This window comes from Alexandromys fortis, unplaced genomic scaffold (genome assembly GCF_014885135.2).
Source record: "Alexandromys fortis isolate MF-2015 unplaced genomic scaffold, M_Fortis_MF-2015_v1.1 scaffold_9, whole genome shotgun sequence".
Taxonomy (NCBI): domain Eukaryota; kingdom Metazoa; phylum Chordata; class Mammalia; order Rodentia; family Cricetidae; genus Alexandromys; species Alexandromys fortis.
In genome coordinates this window covers 1,835,686-1,852,888 of record NW_026067892.1, presented here as the reverse complement: position 1 = coordinate 1,852,888, position 17,203 = coordinate 1,835,686, and the positions used below count along the sequence as shown (strand labels likewise).

The 17,203-nt window shown below is 47.0% G+C and overlaps 1 protein-coding gene across 2 annotated transcripts in view; it reads left to right on the top strand.

Annotated features, from left to right (window-relative positions):
• The window catches only part of Fkbp5 (FKBP prolyl isomerase 5), an 80,673-nt gene that overhangs the window by 50,508 nt on the left and 12,962 nt on the right, over nucleotides 1–17,203 (top strand). For both annotated transcript variants that reach the window (XM_050138505.1, XM_050138507.1), the window contains exons 5-6: nucleotides 513–627; nucleotides 12,118–12,274. In XM_050138505.1, coding sequence (XP_049994462.1) covers nucleotides 513–627; nucleotides 12,118–12,274 — 272 coding nt within the window. The remainder of the gene's footprint in view (nucleotides 1–512; nucleotides 628–12,117; nucleotides 12,275–17,203) is intronic.

Genomic DNA, 17,203 nt, shown 5'->3' with positions numbered 1-17,203 from the left:
AACGGTAGTGATAAACGCGTTAAAATGGTAAGTTGTGAAGGTCATGACTGTCGGCTCATCTTCATCAGGAGCAGTAAGTGCTAGGGTATTGTTCAGCCTGTGTTGAATTAGTTGCACATAATTGGTAAAACTTGATTGTTATCTAGCAAGGTGAAAGTGCGTCTTCAGTCAGCCGAAGGCCAGATTCTTAAGTTTCCTATTTCAGGATGAAAACTTCATAAATCAGGCGTGGAAACTGGTAGCGTCCGAGTCAGACAAAGCTGTTCTTCGCCGGCACCTTGTAGCCCTGGCCTTCCGCCCACAAGGCCGCTATCCTAGTGTTTCCTGTCTGCCTTTGCTCTGCAGCCTCACAGGATGCAGTCCTAGACGTTGTCATTCCGCGGAGCCATTTCCAAGTGGTGCAGAGTGCATTGTTTGCCTTCTGCTTTCCTCTCCCTGAGCCATAAAGATAAAGATGGAGTTTAGAGTCTCATAAAATAACTGGTAAGCTGACTCTGACTTTTCTGTTCTAGATTGAACTTCTTGATTTCAAAGGAGAGGACTTGTTTGAGGATTCAGGCATCATCCGTAGAATCAAACGGAAAGGAGAAGGCTACTCCAACCCAAATGAAGGGGCGACGGTGGAGGGTGAGTCCTGCTCCCGGGAGCCAGTCCTCCATGGTGTGAGCAAAGTGCAGTCACCCGGAAAATCTGTGGGCTGCAAACATGGCTCAGCAGTTATGAGAGTTCGCTGCTTTCTTAGAAGTCTGTGTTTGGTTCCCAGACCTGCATCTGCCAGGGCCCCAGTTCCAGAGAATCCAGCACCTTCTTCTGCTCTCCAGGGTGCACACATACACGATATAAAAAAATTGAATATATATCTCAGGAACAGTTTTAGATTCAGCATTCATCTAATAGCTTCATTTGTTAAGTACTAATTTAATGTGTGTTCCAGGCATCTGTCAGCATCTATAAACTCAAAAATACATATACAATAGTCCTGTCTACCAAATAATCCTCAGTCCCTAGATCCCCAGAGGGCATTTTTCTCTGTCTTTCTCACAGTAACTTAGAAGGTGAGATTTATTATCCCCAAGTGAGGAAAATTACTTCTGTGATGTCATATAAATGGCCCAAGATTGCGGAGCTGCTGAGCAGAGGGGTGGAGTTGGGCAGCTGTGTTCGTTCTGTGTGGGGTGGCCTGGGATCAAGTGCTGTTTTCCAGTTGCCAAGCCAACCTGGAGCTATTTTCATATCTTCCTCTGAAGACTAGGAAACGGAGTCCCTCCCCGAGCACACCACGCACTGGTCGCCCCTACTTACATCAGTCCTCGCCCACCTGCCTGAACCCAGGATTTTGCTTCTTTGCTTGTTACTTGCAGCATCTGCTGTGTGTCTGACACGCACTGGGCAGTCCATAAATAAAACCTTCTGCACTGAGCTGATGTCTTCAAAAGGGAGTCGTGAGAAAGACGTGCTTCTGGAAGGAACCAAGTCACTAAACAGGGACATTTAGAAAAGGCCCATTCAGAAGAGTCTACCTAAAACAACTAGAGTAACCGAGTTTTTAATTTCAGCATGTACATACTGTTTAGACTCATATTTCATTACACAAGTCTAATTAAATCAGGTTTACTATTTTCTCTCTTTGTTGTTTTTGGATTTTGGTTTTCAAAGGCAGGGTGTCTCTTTGTAGCCCTAGCTGTCCTGGAGCTCACTATTTTAGACCAGGCTGACCCTGAACTTGATCTGCCTGCCTCTGCCTCCCAAACGCTGGGATTAAAGGTGAACACTCCCATGCCCAGCTTCATAATGTTTTGGTGGTGGGTTTTTTGTTTTGTTTATTGTTATTGCTTTTTTATTTATTTTGGTTTCTTGAGACAAGGTTTCTCTGTGTAACAGTCCTAGCTGTCTTGGAGCTAGCTCTGTAGACCATGCTGGCCTCGAACTCACAGAGAATCCGCCTGCCTCTGCCTCCCAAGTGCTGGGATGAAAGGTGTGCACCACCACTTGGCTTCATAATGTGTTTTTAACTGGGGGGTTTTAACAACTAAATTAAAAAGAACAGTTTTCCTGAATTATAGCAGTACAAAACTTGTACTTGTAGAGGTGGCCTTGGAGCAGGTGAGACTAAACCTTGATTTGGGTGTTTAGTAGAAATCATATTTTTAACTTTGTTTGGAAAAATATTTAGATTTAGAGGAAATTCGCAGGCTGTTTCAGACTGTTCTTCTCTAGGTATTAAGATCATAGGCGTCTGCAGGGCATTTGTCATGAGCAGGAATTTCGCCTCCCACACCCACTACCTCACTAACTCTTTTCTCGTCCTGTAGTCCGGTCTCAGATTCAGAATATGGACTTGCATTTAGCTTTCATGGCTTTATTCCCTTGCAGTAAATTAATCTTCCATCTTCTTTTCCTATGGCTGACACTCTTGAATACAATTTTCCATTTGATAGACTGACTATCTCCCAGTTTAGGTTCGCAGTAAGTAGATTGAGATTTGGAAGTTACATTGTGGGTGATGCTGTGCCCTTTGAGTTCATCTTCAAGAGGCTGTGGTGTCCTGGCTCGTGGTGATTTCTGGGCTAGGGTAGCGGCCCCCGTGCTTCTCTTCTGTCCACTTGGCATTTGTAAGGGCTGTCTCCCGTTAGAGCCTCCTTTACACCTCACACCAGTAGTGGTTTGTTCTCTGTTTGCTCATCTGGAACTCCTTTTTCCAGTAGATTCACGGTGTGTTTATACACACAGTCCTAGACTACACATCACATCACTTCTGAATTGTCACATGATAGTACCTAAGAGTTCCGCGGTGCAGTGGGGCTGTCGGGCATAGGGTACACATAGGCTTTGGAGGTTGTGGACTGGATACAGCGGGTTAGTCAGACATAGGGTACACATAGGCTTTGGAGGTCGTGGACTGGATACAGTGGGGCTGTCGGGCATAGGGTACACATAGGCATGGGGGTACACCCTATGTTCTTTTCTTATCCTTTGTACTATATTTACAGAATGTTTTGCTTCCTTTAACTGGATTTGTGGAAAGGAACCCTGGACTCCGTTCATTTTCTCCACCGTATCCTGGGTCACTTTGTCTCTAGGAACAGTGGTGACTTCAGTCTGTATCTTTGTCATAGCGGCAGGCTTTGCTTTTGAGGGGTGCATGGGCTGGATGGAACGCTGGTAAATCATCACCATCTGCTGCTTTGTAGCTTTGTGGAACTTATTTTTTCTCAAGATCTGCTTTCCACTCTTACCAAAATTCTCATTGTTATAAATCAGTCATAGGTTCTGTTCTTCTGTGCCTTTTCTTACCAAGTAAAATTGCTGTTTTGTCATGTTTATCCAGTGTTGTCCTTGTCCATTGTAAAGAAAAGTCACCGTGTTCTGAGTGCTCTGCCTGTCGTGGTTGTAACGACCGATGCTTCGGTCATCACACGAGCGCAGTTGCCAGTGTGACCGCGCTGCCACCCCTAAGCTTAGATGATCCAACTGTCCTGAAGTGGTCTTTGAGGAGCTCCCATCTCTGCCCCAGCTCCCTCTCTTTGGGGTTTCTGATTGCTGGTGTTGGTGATGGGCTCCTTTGCCTATGCTTTCAGCTGCAGACAGTGGACGGTGTTTCCAGATGGCTCAGTTCCAACTGTGATCTTCAGGGTCCTGCGTGGGAGAATTGCCTTTCCCTTCCCTCTCACCTCCTAACCCAAGAGAATGATAGGTGGAAGAGTGAGGGTGAGGGAGTTGTTTGCTGTTGTTGTTTGCTGTTGTTGTTGTTGTTGTTGTTTTGTTTTTCAAGTAAGGGTTTCCTGTAGCTTTGGCGCCTGTCCTGGAATTAGCTCTTGTAGACCAGGCTGGCCTCGAATTCACAGAGATCCACCTGCCTCTGCTTCCTGAGTTCTGGGATTAAAGGCATGTGCTACCCTTGTCCGGCTGGGAGTTACTTTTAAAAAAGAGAAGCTCCTAGTAGTACATACCTTTAAACCCAGGCTGGAGGATCTTTTGGATTCAAGGTCAGCCTAGTCTACTAGAGAGTTCCTGGTTCCTGGATAGCCAGAGCTACATAGTGAGAACATGTCTCAAAAAAAATTTAAAAAAGGGGAGGAATCGGAAATTCACGTTTATGAAATATATACAATGCCAGGTATGGTGGCGCACATCTTTAATCCCAGCACTCAGGAGGCAGAAGCAGATATCTATGAATTTGAGGCCAGCCTAGTCTACAGAGTGGGTTCCAGGACAATCAGGGCTACACAGAGAAACCCTGTCTCAAACATAAAGCAACAACAACAAAAATGGAATATGTAAAGTAAATGGACGTAGACTGGTGGAAACTGAATTCTGCAAGTCCAGCCCAACACAGGTGTTGAGAAGACCTCTGTAGAGGTACATACCGTTCTTCTCAACAAGCTCGGGCAGAACTCCAAGCTCTCCCGATCAGCTGGTTCACGGGAGCCAAAACAGGCTATGGGGCAATCATCATTGCTATAAAGCAGTATGGGGCAGCTGCACCAGCAAGCCTCCACTGTAGTAACTCAGCCTTGGCTCGGCCATTAGAATAAAAATCTCAAAGAGACTGGCAGAGGCAAATATTTTTTTAAGCTCCCAGGTGACTGTAGTTTGCAGCCAAGGACTGAACTAACTGCCTGAGGATCTGTCGCTGTAACTTCTGACTGCAGTAAGGGACTAGCCTCCAGGAGACTCCAGGTGTTAGGCTTGGACTGCAGAACTGGGATGTAGGGAGTCCTTGCACTTCTGAAACAGATGTGTTGGGCATGGCAGCTGTCCACAGCCCTAACAGTGCTGGAGGGCTCAGTCTCTTCCCTTCCCATACATCAGCAGGAAGGCAGGGAGTCCCCAGCCTGTGTAGGTAGCTGCCTAATAAATACTTAAGAAATCTTCACCTGTGTCCTTCACGGTCCCCATTTTGGGAAAAGGCCGCTGTGTTGCCTGCATAGAATAATAGTGACAGGTAGGTGCAGTCATTGGACCTCTGAACCTTCCCGGGTCCTGTGTGCAGCCAGCAGGGATTGGTCAATAGGAATGAAGAGTGTCAGGGAAACTGGGAGAAAACACAAAGGTAGCTAAGATGCAGATCACTGTCTTTAGTTTAAGAGCCAGTTCAGAACTCAAAAACAAACAAAACCACCCACCCAGGCTTCTGAAATGGAAAGGAGGATAAGAAAGTCTGGAAATTGATGTTCATTAAAATTGAAGGTCCGGAAGGGCAGCAGGGGTGAAGTGGACAGTGTCTTTCTCCACATCTGCGCTGGTGATGTGGGTAACGGGCAAGAGCATCTCGGGATGCGGGGAAGAAAGATGTGAGTGATGGGGCTACAAGAAAGTCATTGCCCCATCAGCCACAGGACAGAAATCTGCCACGGACCGGCGACAGTAACAGGCAGGAAGAAGCAGCTTTAAGAATGTAATAGAATATGCTAGAAGGATGTCCCACACAGCTTAAAATGATTGGGGAAGCACTAACCCAGCAAAGAACACTAGCTGTTCCCTGGCAGACTGGAGCCTAGGTGCCCAGTACCCAGGTTGGGTGTTCACAACCCCCTGTGACCCCAGCTGAAGGGGCCTCCTCGGGCATCTGTGCACATGTGTGCACCCACACAGCACCTACACTGGAGATGGTAGAACAGAGGAGAAGACCTTGGAGCTCACTGGCCATACACTCTAGCCAAACCAATACATGCCAGGGTCTGTGAGAGAGCCTATTTTAAAAACTAAGGTGGGCCCTAGAGTTGTGGTACATGTCTTTAATGCCAGCATGTAAGAGACAGAGACAGGTGGATCTCTGAGTTTGAGGCCAGCCTGGTCTACATAGTGAGTTTCCCGGACATCCAGGGCTACACAGCAAGACTCTGTCTCAGAAACAAAAAAGTTGGAGAGCCACTAAGGAAGACACTCAACACCAACCTCTGGGGCCTTCATGTGGCGTGAGTGAGTGAGTGAGTGAGTGAGTGAGTGAATGAAGAGCATCTGTTAAAGGCATCAGGGCTCATAATGTCAAAATGTCATCATCAAGCCGTTTGTTCCTTGTAAATGAAGCAGGAAAAAGAGATCAACATGGAAATGGAGGAGCGGGGGGATTTGTGGGTGTTTGTGCTGAGGTTAGAGAGAGCTGTGAGATCTGGTTCTGTGCACACACTGTCCAGCAGACGACCACAGAAGGAAATCACAGGCTCTTGGAGCCATTTCATGATTTTACAAGATCGCTCAGTGTGTTCCTGATCTGAAATGCAGCGTGCGTTCTTCTTTATGTTGTAGAGTTAGGCTGTTCCTTCCTCCAGGCAGCATCTCCAGGTTTTTGAGTGAAATCATATTAGAGAATAGTCTGGGGGTTTTGTTTGTTTGTTTTTGTTTTGGTTTGGTTTTGGTTTTTACTAAAAAGAAAAAGAACAAGCCACCATGCATCGTTCATTTTCGGAGAGTTGTACAAAACAAAAGCTCTGGGTCAGTGGTGGATTTGATAGCCTCCTGGAGCTTATTAAAATCAGAGTACTGACTAATAGATTCAGAAAGGAAAATTCCTATAAATTAGTAAAAATTGCCACCATTCCCTTAAAAGCCCTGTTTTCAGATTAGTCACTAAGTAAATCCTTACTTTTGGACCCTGGGCAGTGTGCTCAGTGCTGTGTTGTACAGAGACAGGAAGCAGGTCTGGGCTGTGTGCTCACTGCTGTGCTGAACAGGTCTAGCCCAGCTGGGCATCTTCCTTGTGCTTGACAACTGTGCAACCTTCTTTTTTGGTGCAGTTTTTTTGTTTGGTTGTTTTGTGTGTGTGTGTGTGTGTGTGTTTTGTTTGGTTGTTTTTGAGACAGGATTTCTCTTTGTAGCTCTGCCTGTCCTGGAACCCGCTCTGTAGATCAGGCTGGACTTAAACTCGCAGAGATCCTCCTGCCTCTGCTTTCCATGCTGGAACTAAAGGCGTGCATCACCACCGCCAGCCATCTGTACAGCACAGCATGTAACATGTAGTGTTGTGTGATACACGGCTAATCTGAACAGATGGCCATGTCTATCATTTCCCGAGCTCCCTTCTGTGCCCACACTAACAGAGTGCTGTGGTAGACACCCTGGCGGGTGTGAAGGAATGTTCTTCAAGGGCTTTAATTTAGCACTTAACTTGTTTTTTGGTTTTTTACATTTTTTTAGAAAATTGTTTTATGCACATGTGGTTTTTGTCTGCATGTATGTCTGTGCACCACATGCGCGTCTGGTCTCTAAGGAGGTCAGATATGGGCATCATATCCCCTGAAACTGAAGTTACGGACAGTTGTCAGCCACCACGTTGGTGTTAGGAACTGAACCTGGGTCCTCTACAAGAGCAACAAGTGTATCTAACAGCCAGACCATCTTTCCAGCCCCTTTGTTTTCTTTAAAGACAAGGCCTCATGTCACTGAGGCTGGTCCTCTTGCCTCTCGGTCTCCTGTGTTGACTGGTGATCAGGTGTCCACAGAATTGCACTCGACACTGTGTCCACTCTGAACTTTCAGTTAGTATTTTGTGCTGTGTGAGGGTTGCAGCCAGTGTTTTGAGAGCACTGATTAGGCGTTTCTCCACTGGATTATATAACCAGGCTCCTGAGAACTTTATTTTTTCAATTTAATTCCCGTTTGTCGTCGTTGGTGGTGGTGGTTGTTTGCTTGAGACCAGGTCCCACTAGGTAGCTCTTACTGCCCTCCAACTCGCTGTGTAGCTCTGTCTGGTCTCACGGCAGTGACCCTCCTGCCTCTGGTTCTCAAATGCCACTGCACTTGGCTTTGAGTGCCTGGTTTATCCTGCAGTTACAAGTTAGCCAGGGTTGTTAGGTGACAGAATGGGACTGATTAGTGTCAAGGTCTGGCTCGCGGTCTGCACTGTTGTGGAGGGAGAGGGGTGAGGGTGGAAATGTCTGTCCTTCCAGTATCTAGTCAGGTCTCGTGCCCGCCCAGGGCAGGAGTCTGCCTCAGTGGATCAACCGCCACAACTGATAGGGACAACATCCTGTGATCAGTGTGCCTGTCTGCTTGCCTTCCTGGGGCTTAATCACATCTGCTCTCTGGGAAACCCTGCTCTGTGGGAAACAGATCCAGAGAAGCCCTTTCCACGTGAACTAGGCAGCAGAGCCTCGCCGGGTGTGAGTGGCCCGTCATGGCGTGGTTTTCTGTAGCCAGATGACCAGTCTTTCCTGGTAGTAATGCCGTCACAGCAGTCCCATTCAGATCCCGCCACCCAGTCATTGTTTTGGGAAGGAGTGCCGAGCTATCAGACACCAGCTACTATAATTAGAACGGGGAAAGGGGACACTCACCGAGCTAACGTCTTAGCTGTGGCGTTTGCAGCACTTTTTTAAAGTTAACCAGCCTCCTCCTCGGTTCTGCTTCCTGAAATACAAGCTGTACGGTTTGGGGGTTCTTGCATTCCAGTTTTTGTTACTGCTGTGCGCTCTCCTTCCCCCCCCCCGCCCCCCCCACGTTTTAATCAGAGAACAAATTGCTGTCAGCACATTGAGTTCATGTGCCAGCCACATTCAGAACAGGGTGTTCTGTGCTCTTCAAAACAAAATTGCTCTAGGGCAGTAAGAGAACAATAAGTCAGAGCTCCAGTTGAAATGATGTTTTGCAGCGACCGTGCTCACTTGATGTGGTTACACTCTGGATTGCACAGCTACACTTGGGTAATTTGGTTTGGTTTGACTTCGTGGGGTTTGTTGGAGCACCCCCTTCCAGGTTACATTAGACCTTCAGTCAAGAGAAAATATTGTCTCTTTTTAACTTGCTTATTTCTCATAACCAAGAAAGCCCTAAGTAGAAGCATCCTGTATGTACTTCTGTTCACTTCGGACACGTCATAGATCATTTACTTCCTGTAAATCATGCTGGATGAGATTAGCAACAGACCTCCTGAGCCCTGGAGGCCGAGCTCCCGAGTGAGTCATGACGGCTCTTATTAAATATTTATTAAGTGAGTATTTGTACTATGGAATACAAAGTCAAAAGTACCCACAGGTCTCCCAGAGACAGAGCAGCGGAAATGGGCTTCGGAGGAACTGGGTGCCTCTGTATAGCTCACTCCAAGAGTCTTCCCAGAGCCCTAGTGGTGAGTTCTTGTCAGCAACCGTGGTGACTGTCACAGCAGTGTTCAGAGCCAGCCAGTCCCGCCAGTGAGGTGGAGAATCGTGGGCTCTGTTCACCCTGCTGATCCTGCATTTTTCTCTGACATCCCCAAAACTTCATATAACGAGGAGATGGTACATAGATGTCTGAGGCGGAGTGTATGTGGGAACGCCACTTAAGATGTTTAATTACATTTTTATTTATTTATTATGTGTGTGGGTGTGTATGTGTAGATGAGAGGATAGCTTGTGGGAATTGATTCTCTTCGACCATCTGAGGCCCCGGTGCTGAGCCTGGCTTGTCAGGCGGAGACAGCCACCTCTACCTGCTGAGCTAGCTGCTGCTCCTCCAAAGGTGGTGTGGTTCCCAGCACAGGTGCTGGACAACTCAAAATTACCTGTAACTCCAGCTTCAGGGGATTGGATGCTCTCTTCTGGTCTCTGTGGATACCTGTACACATACAGCTTACACTCAAACACATACATGCATAAATCAATAATTTTTTTCCTTTTTAGATGTGTCTGTGTGTCTGTGTGTGTTTGCCAGAATGTAAGTTTATGTACCACATACATGCAGTGCCCACAGAGGCCAAAAGGGGGCTTTGATCCCCAGGAACTAGAGTTACAGACAGTTGTGAGCTTCCCTATAGGTGTTAGGATTCAAGCCTCAGGTCATTGGCAAGAGCAGCAAGTGTTCTTAAGCACTGAGCTCTCTCCAGCCTGTGTTTGCTTTCCTAACTGTGCCTTACTGCATTCTTCTTTGTTGCACACAGAAGGCAAATGTCTGGAATTATTTGGTAATTTCAAACACACGATGCGCTGCAGATCTGTCTAGGAAGCTGATGTGTAGTCGGGGATCCTTCGCAGGAGTGCTGGGTTTCCTGTTTTGAAAGCACACTCAGACTTGATCGACCAAAGCCACAGCAAATGTACTGATCGCTTCCTCCCCACTAAAGGCACTGGGCTTTCGGAAGGAGGCAGTCATCTAACCGTAAATGTCAGCCTTCCCTGCCCCCTAATCTGTCAGGGTGCAAGCGGCTAGGATGATAAATCTGAGCACTAGATAGGCTGTTAGTAGTGGATGGGCAAGAGCTGTGCTCAGCAGGTCTCTTGTGGAGAGTAACGTCCATTGGTCTAAATTCTATTTATTTATTGTGGTTCTGGGGCTTGAGCCTGGCTTTCTACTTGCTAAGCAGGTACTATGCCACCAAGTTCTATCCCTACCCCTCTTTTTACTTCTTACTGTGAGATAGGCCATAGCTGTATGAGTGAGTCTCCTGCCTCAGCCTCCTGAGTGGCTAGGCTTACAGGCCTGAGTTCAGGCTCAGATTAGATACCCAACCTGCTAAGGATTCAGTTTCTTTAAAAACATCACCTTTTACTCCAGGAAAAAAAGAGAGAGAGAGAGCACCATGTGCTCCCAAGCCTGTGGTGTGCATCTATTTTAAAGTAAAGTCAAATCTGTTGTTAAAATGGAAGAGGTTGCTGGCAGTACTCACTGCTGCCCAGCTGGGTCCCTCCTACACTGTTCTCAGCCTGGTGTTTCCATGTTAAACATGTGCTCAGAGGGCAGGGGGAGTGTTCTACAAGTTAGCCATTAGTTTATCTAGAACATTCCAAATGTGGTTATACTATAGAAAGCTTCATATAAATTAACGAGTATGGGATATAAAACAAGGCTTTTTACCACGTCGGGATATAAAACAAGGCTTTTTACCACGTCCTGACGTCAAAGCTGGCCGTCGCCATTGTTTGAAGGAACTGACTCGGGATTGGATAGACAGCAATCGGAGCAACCAGGGCGGTGTCCATCTTAGCGCTTTGTGTCCTGACTCTGGTGACCGGAGCCCTACTGTCTGTAGCCCACTGCTCTTTACTGTCCTGACTCTGGTGACCGAGGCCCTGCTGTCTGTAGCCCACTACTCTTTACTCTGTGGAGTTTCTTGCTTCTCAGCCTAGGCCAGATGGCTGACTGTAGGAATTAGCTTTAAAGCTGGCTTCTGGGCTAAAACAGGAGACTGTAGCGGTCAGATAGTGAAAGCGGAGTGAGCTGGGATTGGATGTGTGCTTGGGAGATGACAGTTGTCATAGGACATGGAATTAATGTCTCGGGGAGAGTGGTTTCTCAAGTCTCTGAAGTCACTTACGTAAAATCAGTTAAGCAGCCTTAGGAAGCAACTAGAGCATCGAAGAAGAACAGGGGGCTGTTCTGTCTCACAAGCCATTCGTCTTTCTCACTGAGGAAAAAGACCTGTCTGAAAGGCATATGGAGCTGGGCGGTGGTGGCGCACACATTTAATCCCAGCACTCGGGAGGCAGAGGCAGGAGGATCTCTGTGAGTTCAAGGCCAGCTGGTCTACAAGAGCAAGTGCCAGGACAGGCTCCAAAGCTACAGAGAAACCCTGTCTGAGAGAGAGGGAGAGAGGGAGAAGGAGGAAGAAAAGGTATAAGTAGCATTAGCACTGAAAGTAGTTGGAGCTGCGATGTAACTCAATGGCTGATGCCTTACATGCGCAAGTCCCTGGATTCAGTCCCCACCACCATGCAAAATAATTAGAGCAGGATGTGGTGCGTGCCTGTGATAATATAACAGTAAAGCCCTTGGAAGGCAGTGCAGAAAAACAAGCGTTCCAGGGGCAGCCTGACTACACAAGAAGAGACTGCCTCCAGAGTCCAGAAGCGCTCCTCATTCAGCATGGATGTGTTATTGCAGAAAAAACCTTCAGTCCTAGGTGTTATTATTTATTTTTGCCCAAGCATCTGAAACCAAGATCCTGTTACAAATGGTTAAGCCATTGTATATAGTCAAGACTATATGCATTCTCATAATTAATGTGTTTAAGCCAGTATTGTGTGACCCTGTGTCACGGGGAAGAAAACTAGTAAGTATTTAACAAAAAACAGAAAAAAATACTCTTGTTCTTAAACTGTCAGACTGGGTGGGCAAAGCTTCTAGAAGACACTGGGTGTGTCTTGTGGACAAGAGGGGAAGCCGTGTTGCTGCATGGCTTGTGATTGTCCTGTCTCCTCCCCTCAGTCCACCTGGAAGGCTGCTGTGGCGGAAGGATGTTTGACTGCAGAGATGTGGTGTTCACCGTTGGCGAAGGAGAGGACCACGACATTCCAATTGGGGTCGACAAAGCCCTGGAGAAAATGCAGAGAGAAGAGCAGTGTGTTTTATATCTGGGACCACGGTAAGAAGCGGCGTTTTGGGACACGGTGGAGCTCGCTGCAGACCAAGGGCTGCCTGCTTGCTCACTCAGTGTTCTTCCCACGGTGAAATCATCTCATTAGTCAGGGGACAGTCGGGAAGTTTGGGGCCTCACAGCACCGTGGAAGTTTCTGAGCGGTTGTTTAAGAATAGGATTGTTCCTGTACCGTGGAAGTTTCTGAGCGGTTGTTTAAGAATCAGATTGTTCCTGCGCCGTGGTGCCACACAGCAGAGACTGGCTTGTGCTCCTCTCTCTCTGAGTGCAGCAGGCGGGTGTTGAGAGTTGCAGTGGTGCATGATTTACTACACTTGAATCCATGCCACATTCTTATATGGAGTCCCTGAAGGAAGAAAAAACCAGCTTGTTCTTCCTGGATCTAAAGGCAGCGGAGATGACTCATTTTTGCCTAAATTTTTCCCGTCATAAGGATAGCCATTGGCACTTCCAAGCTTAGAACTACCCAGCACTGACAGTCTCTTGTGAAAACATGTTTTGTATTATTTTTAGATCTAAAATTATACCATAAATTCAACTCTTCTATCTTGAGAAATGGACCCCTGAGAGAATCCAGGGGTGCCGCCTGCATGCAAGCGCATCCGCTTGTCCAGAGTAGCCTCGCAGGCTGCAGATTGCCACCGGCAGAATCAGAGTTCTGAGACTCTTTGGCCTGCCCTCACCTCTAAGTGGTCCAGTGATGATAATGCTAATCTTCTCTGTAATCCTGTTTCCCAGTTTGCTTAGCCTTGCCAACACTTCCTTGAAAATTCTTCCAGAGTACTCCATCCTGATTCTAAAGCTGTCGTGAGGCCCTTTTCTCTGCTGCTTCTCTTCACCCCTATTCCTCCACTGCTGTAGTCCTATGTCGGTGTACTTGATGCACTCTGCCATAGTTCACTCTACAATGGCCAAAAGCCCCACACACACTTACAGAGGTTCTTCATAACCTACTTTTTTTTTTTTTTTTTTGAGATATCTTCTCACTTTTTTTTTAGCTCTGGCTGCCCTAAAGCTCACTGTGTAAACCATGCTGGTCTCAAACTACCCGCCTCTGGCTCCTGAGTGCTGAGGTTAAAGCTCCCTAATCACTTTAAATCTGACATTACAGAATTACAGTAGCGCTCCCCTTGGGTGGCATGTATGTTCCAGGTATGTTCTCACGGTTGAGTCCATAGGGATCAGCTCTGTAAAGGGTGAGCGTTCAGTAACACATGCCCCAGATCTTCAGGTCTTAGCCCAGCTGGTAGTCAGACGTTTCTTAGTGTAGCTGGTTCTTGCAGGTCACGCTGGCACGCTTTCTCTGCAGCCCACCTTGGTGGCACGGGGCAGGTTGCCTAACCAACCGCCTTGCAAGGTTGCAGAGGCCTGCATGGAGAAGTCAGGTGAAGCCTTAGCAAACCCCCTGCCCAGGGGAGCCCTTCCTCCTTAGCTCCTACGGCCTTTGCAATGGCTTTTGTTCCTTTTACCCTTAGGCCACAGGAAAATAATCTCTGCAGAACAAAGGGTAGGCTTTTCAAATCTTTTCAGGCATAAAAACTATCAAGTTCTCATAAGTTTTGGTATATAAAGTTTTTTTTTCCTGCCCGCCCCCTGGGGGGGATGGTATGTTGACATATGTCTCCGGTATTTTGTTGGTATATTGAGTTCTGTGAAATACATTCTGTGCAATGCTGTCTACACTGTCTTCATGTGTGTGTGATGCTTACATATATGTAGACCATCCCTATGTACCAGGTGTGCATAGGGGTTGTATGTGTGCAACATACGGACTTGTCTTGTTCAGATAAAATGCTGAGCCAGTTTGTACTCTGAGTGGTCTTCTGTGTGCCACCTTACACACACACACACACACACACACACACACACACACACACCTTCCTTGACATCCACAGACTCCTTGACAGGATGTTTTCTTAAGAAACTAACAAAGCATCCCGTTTTCTCCCACTGGGGCGGTGTCTTTTCTTCAGTGTTCTCTAGAATACTGAGCCTGGCAGTCCCTCCTGGAGACCTTCCCACTCCAAGAGTTTTTCTCACTGTTCTTAAATGTATTTTCTGTGCTCAAAGAAATAATTAAATATTGTGGCTGGTCTCTCTTTTGTTTTAGGTTAAGTACTGATAACTTTTTTCTCTTTCCTTCTTTTTACTTTATGCCTCTTTTGTAACAATCCCAAACAAAACACAGGCTGTTAAGAGTGATGACTAATTATGGGCCAGCCGTGTGGGTCCCCAGCTCCCTCGGGACAGTAGGGTCTGAGCTTGGTACTGTCTCCGTGACCTCTCAGGAAGCACTTGCCTCTGGCCTCAGCTTTGTCTGTAAGGAGTAGCTGGTGAGAGCCCACGCAAGTGCTGCTGTTCCCTACAAGGCAGGCTGGCCCTTGACCTCTTTCTGTGTCTGCCCTAAAGGCAGCTGTTGCTCAGGTGTTGACTCTGGACTCCATTTCTGATGTTTCATCTTCCAGTCAGGTCCTGCTTTGCCCAGTCTGAGCCAGTGTGAGTCGGGCACCTTCTGTTTAACAGAGTCAGGCTAGCTGTTTCTGGAATGGATGGGTGTGTGCCTGGTCTCCCAAGATGTGTCCACCAGTCTTAGCAGAATTATTGTTTTAACCAGGAGAGACGGTACAAATAATCTTCTTTAATCCCCTGGTAATAGTTAGGCTGTGGTTCCTTCAAACTTTTCCCCACACCCCACCCCACCGCGTAGTGGAGCCTCCAGCAAGAGCCCCTCTTAGGCAGCTCTCACCACTGTTGATGTTTAGGGCTAGATAATTCCCGGTTGTAGCAGAGGAGGATTGCCTGTGCCATGACAATGTACAGCAATCTTCCTGGACTCTCTGCCAGCCACTAGTGGTCCTACTCAGATCTCCAAGCATTGCTAAATGTCCCTGACAAAGAAGGGTTAAAATCAGCCCAGTGAACCGCCTCTGTTCCAGGCGAATGCCGTTCATCTGTTGCCTTCGTCCCTACTTAGCAGAACTGCGGGTCCTAGCATCTCTCAGCAGCAGACTTAAGAAGCACCCACCTGCCTGCCTCCCTTGCAGCAGGTGAGGAGCAGCTCTGAGACAGCCCACCCTCCCCGCCCCAGGGAGAAAACCAGGTGCCATTTCCTAGAATTGGCCACTGGCAATTGTACCCTCTCCTTTATTGCTTTGCTGAAGATGCCCTTTGCCTGTGTCGGGGCTGCCGCACCCAGTTCTTCCCAGGCGCCCGCGCCTCTGCTCCTGCTGCCCATGGTCTTGTGCAGCAGTGGAGGTAAGTGAGTGAGCAGGCCTTCCTGAAAACTCAGACGGGATGGAGGAGCAGTGCGTGCAGCATGATGCGCGTCCTTCCCCAGTCCCTAGCCCCAAGAAGACCCAGGTGGGATATTATAGCCTTAAACCAGTTTTGACATCTTTCAAACCATCACCAGAAAGTTTGGATTAACTGAATTTTTTGTGCCATTTCATATTTCAAGAGTAGCTTGGCTCATAGCAGATAAAAACGGTGTTCCGGTGAACCCCTTGTTATATACTGAGCACTGTTCTGATTTTTCTTTCTTTCTTTCTTTCTTTCTTTCTTTTTTTTTTTTTTTTTTTTTTTGACAGCGTTTCTNGAGCCTAGACTTTTGCTGGAAACAAGAATGCCAGTCCCTGTCGGCTATCGGCAAGGTCATTTCCTTGGATTGTGTTCACAGAGCGCAGCCTTGAGAGATGAAATATTGTCCTCTTGGGGATGAAGATCAGGCTTGCGGTAAGAGCCAAGCTTCTCAGCTAAGAGAGCAAACCCACGACGTGTGAGGCATCCACTTGGGCCTTTGCACTGTCCCCAGACACTCAGTAAAGAAGTGCAGACAGAGGCACTCTTTACGAGGCTCACAGGGCCTGTTCTGGACGGACAGTTACATGGAGATATGGACGCGGGATAAGTTACTCATGGTTATCAAACTGGGGTTTTGTTAGGAAGATGTGACTTACATTAGAAAAAAATTTACGGTTAAACTAATTTTCTTTTCTTTCTTTCTTTCTTTCTTTCTTTTTTTTTTTTTTTTTTTTTTTTTGACAGCGTTTCTCTATTTGTAGCCTTGGCTGTTCTGGAACTAAGAGAGATCTGCCTGCCTCTGCCTCCCAAATGCTTCAATTAAAGGCTTGGACCACCAAACCCAGTGTTCTAGATGCTGGGAAACCCTAAAATAGACAGATCTCCATGGGGTTCTGTTCTGTCGAACACATGCTTCCCAAATACATTTAATTTGTTTAAGATCTGAAGCAGTTCCCTGGACCTAATTTACAAAAGCTTGCTGTGATGGCATACCCCAGTAAACCAGCACCCTACTTAGCAAGGCCTTGTTTCTCAAAATTAAATTTACATAGCTCCGGATTTATTTTGTCTTTTTTTAACTTAGTAGGTTTTGGCTAAAGGGTATTTACTGCATCTTAAACAGGATAATTAAGAGGTGTAAAAGTTTGTATGCCTCTAAGTGGGGTGCTGGGCTGCTGGCTGTGGCCATGTGTTCTGTTCTGTTTCCAGTGCCCCTTTTAACTCTTTAAGAGCTGTTTTCTTAGCAGCAGTGCTTTAGAGTGAGAAGCTTGTTCTGAAACAAAGACTTGGGGGACCTCAGCCGTGAGAGTGGGAGAGGGCCATGGTGGGGAAAGGTTCCAGTGGGAGGGGAGGGAGCGCGGGAGAGCTGGGGCAAAATGACAGGTTTGTTACAGACAAGTATGGAACTGCCAAAGAACAAGAAGCAACAGTCATAGACGACAAAATGTTGAAAGTGATTCGAACAGAACTGTGTTGACTTTAATGATCATAGTAGCCAACTCCTCTGTCCTCTCTGCCCATAGAGCTTAAAGGGAAAAAATCCCTCGTAGCAAAAAAGGAAAGGATTAAGTCGCAAATCAAGCAGAGAAAAAGACATCAATATTGAAAAGCATATCA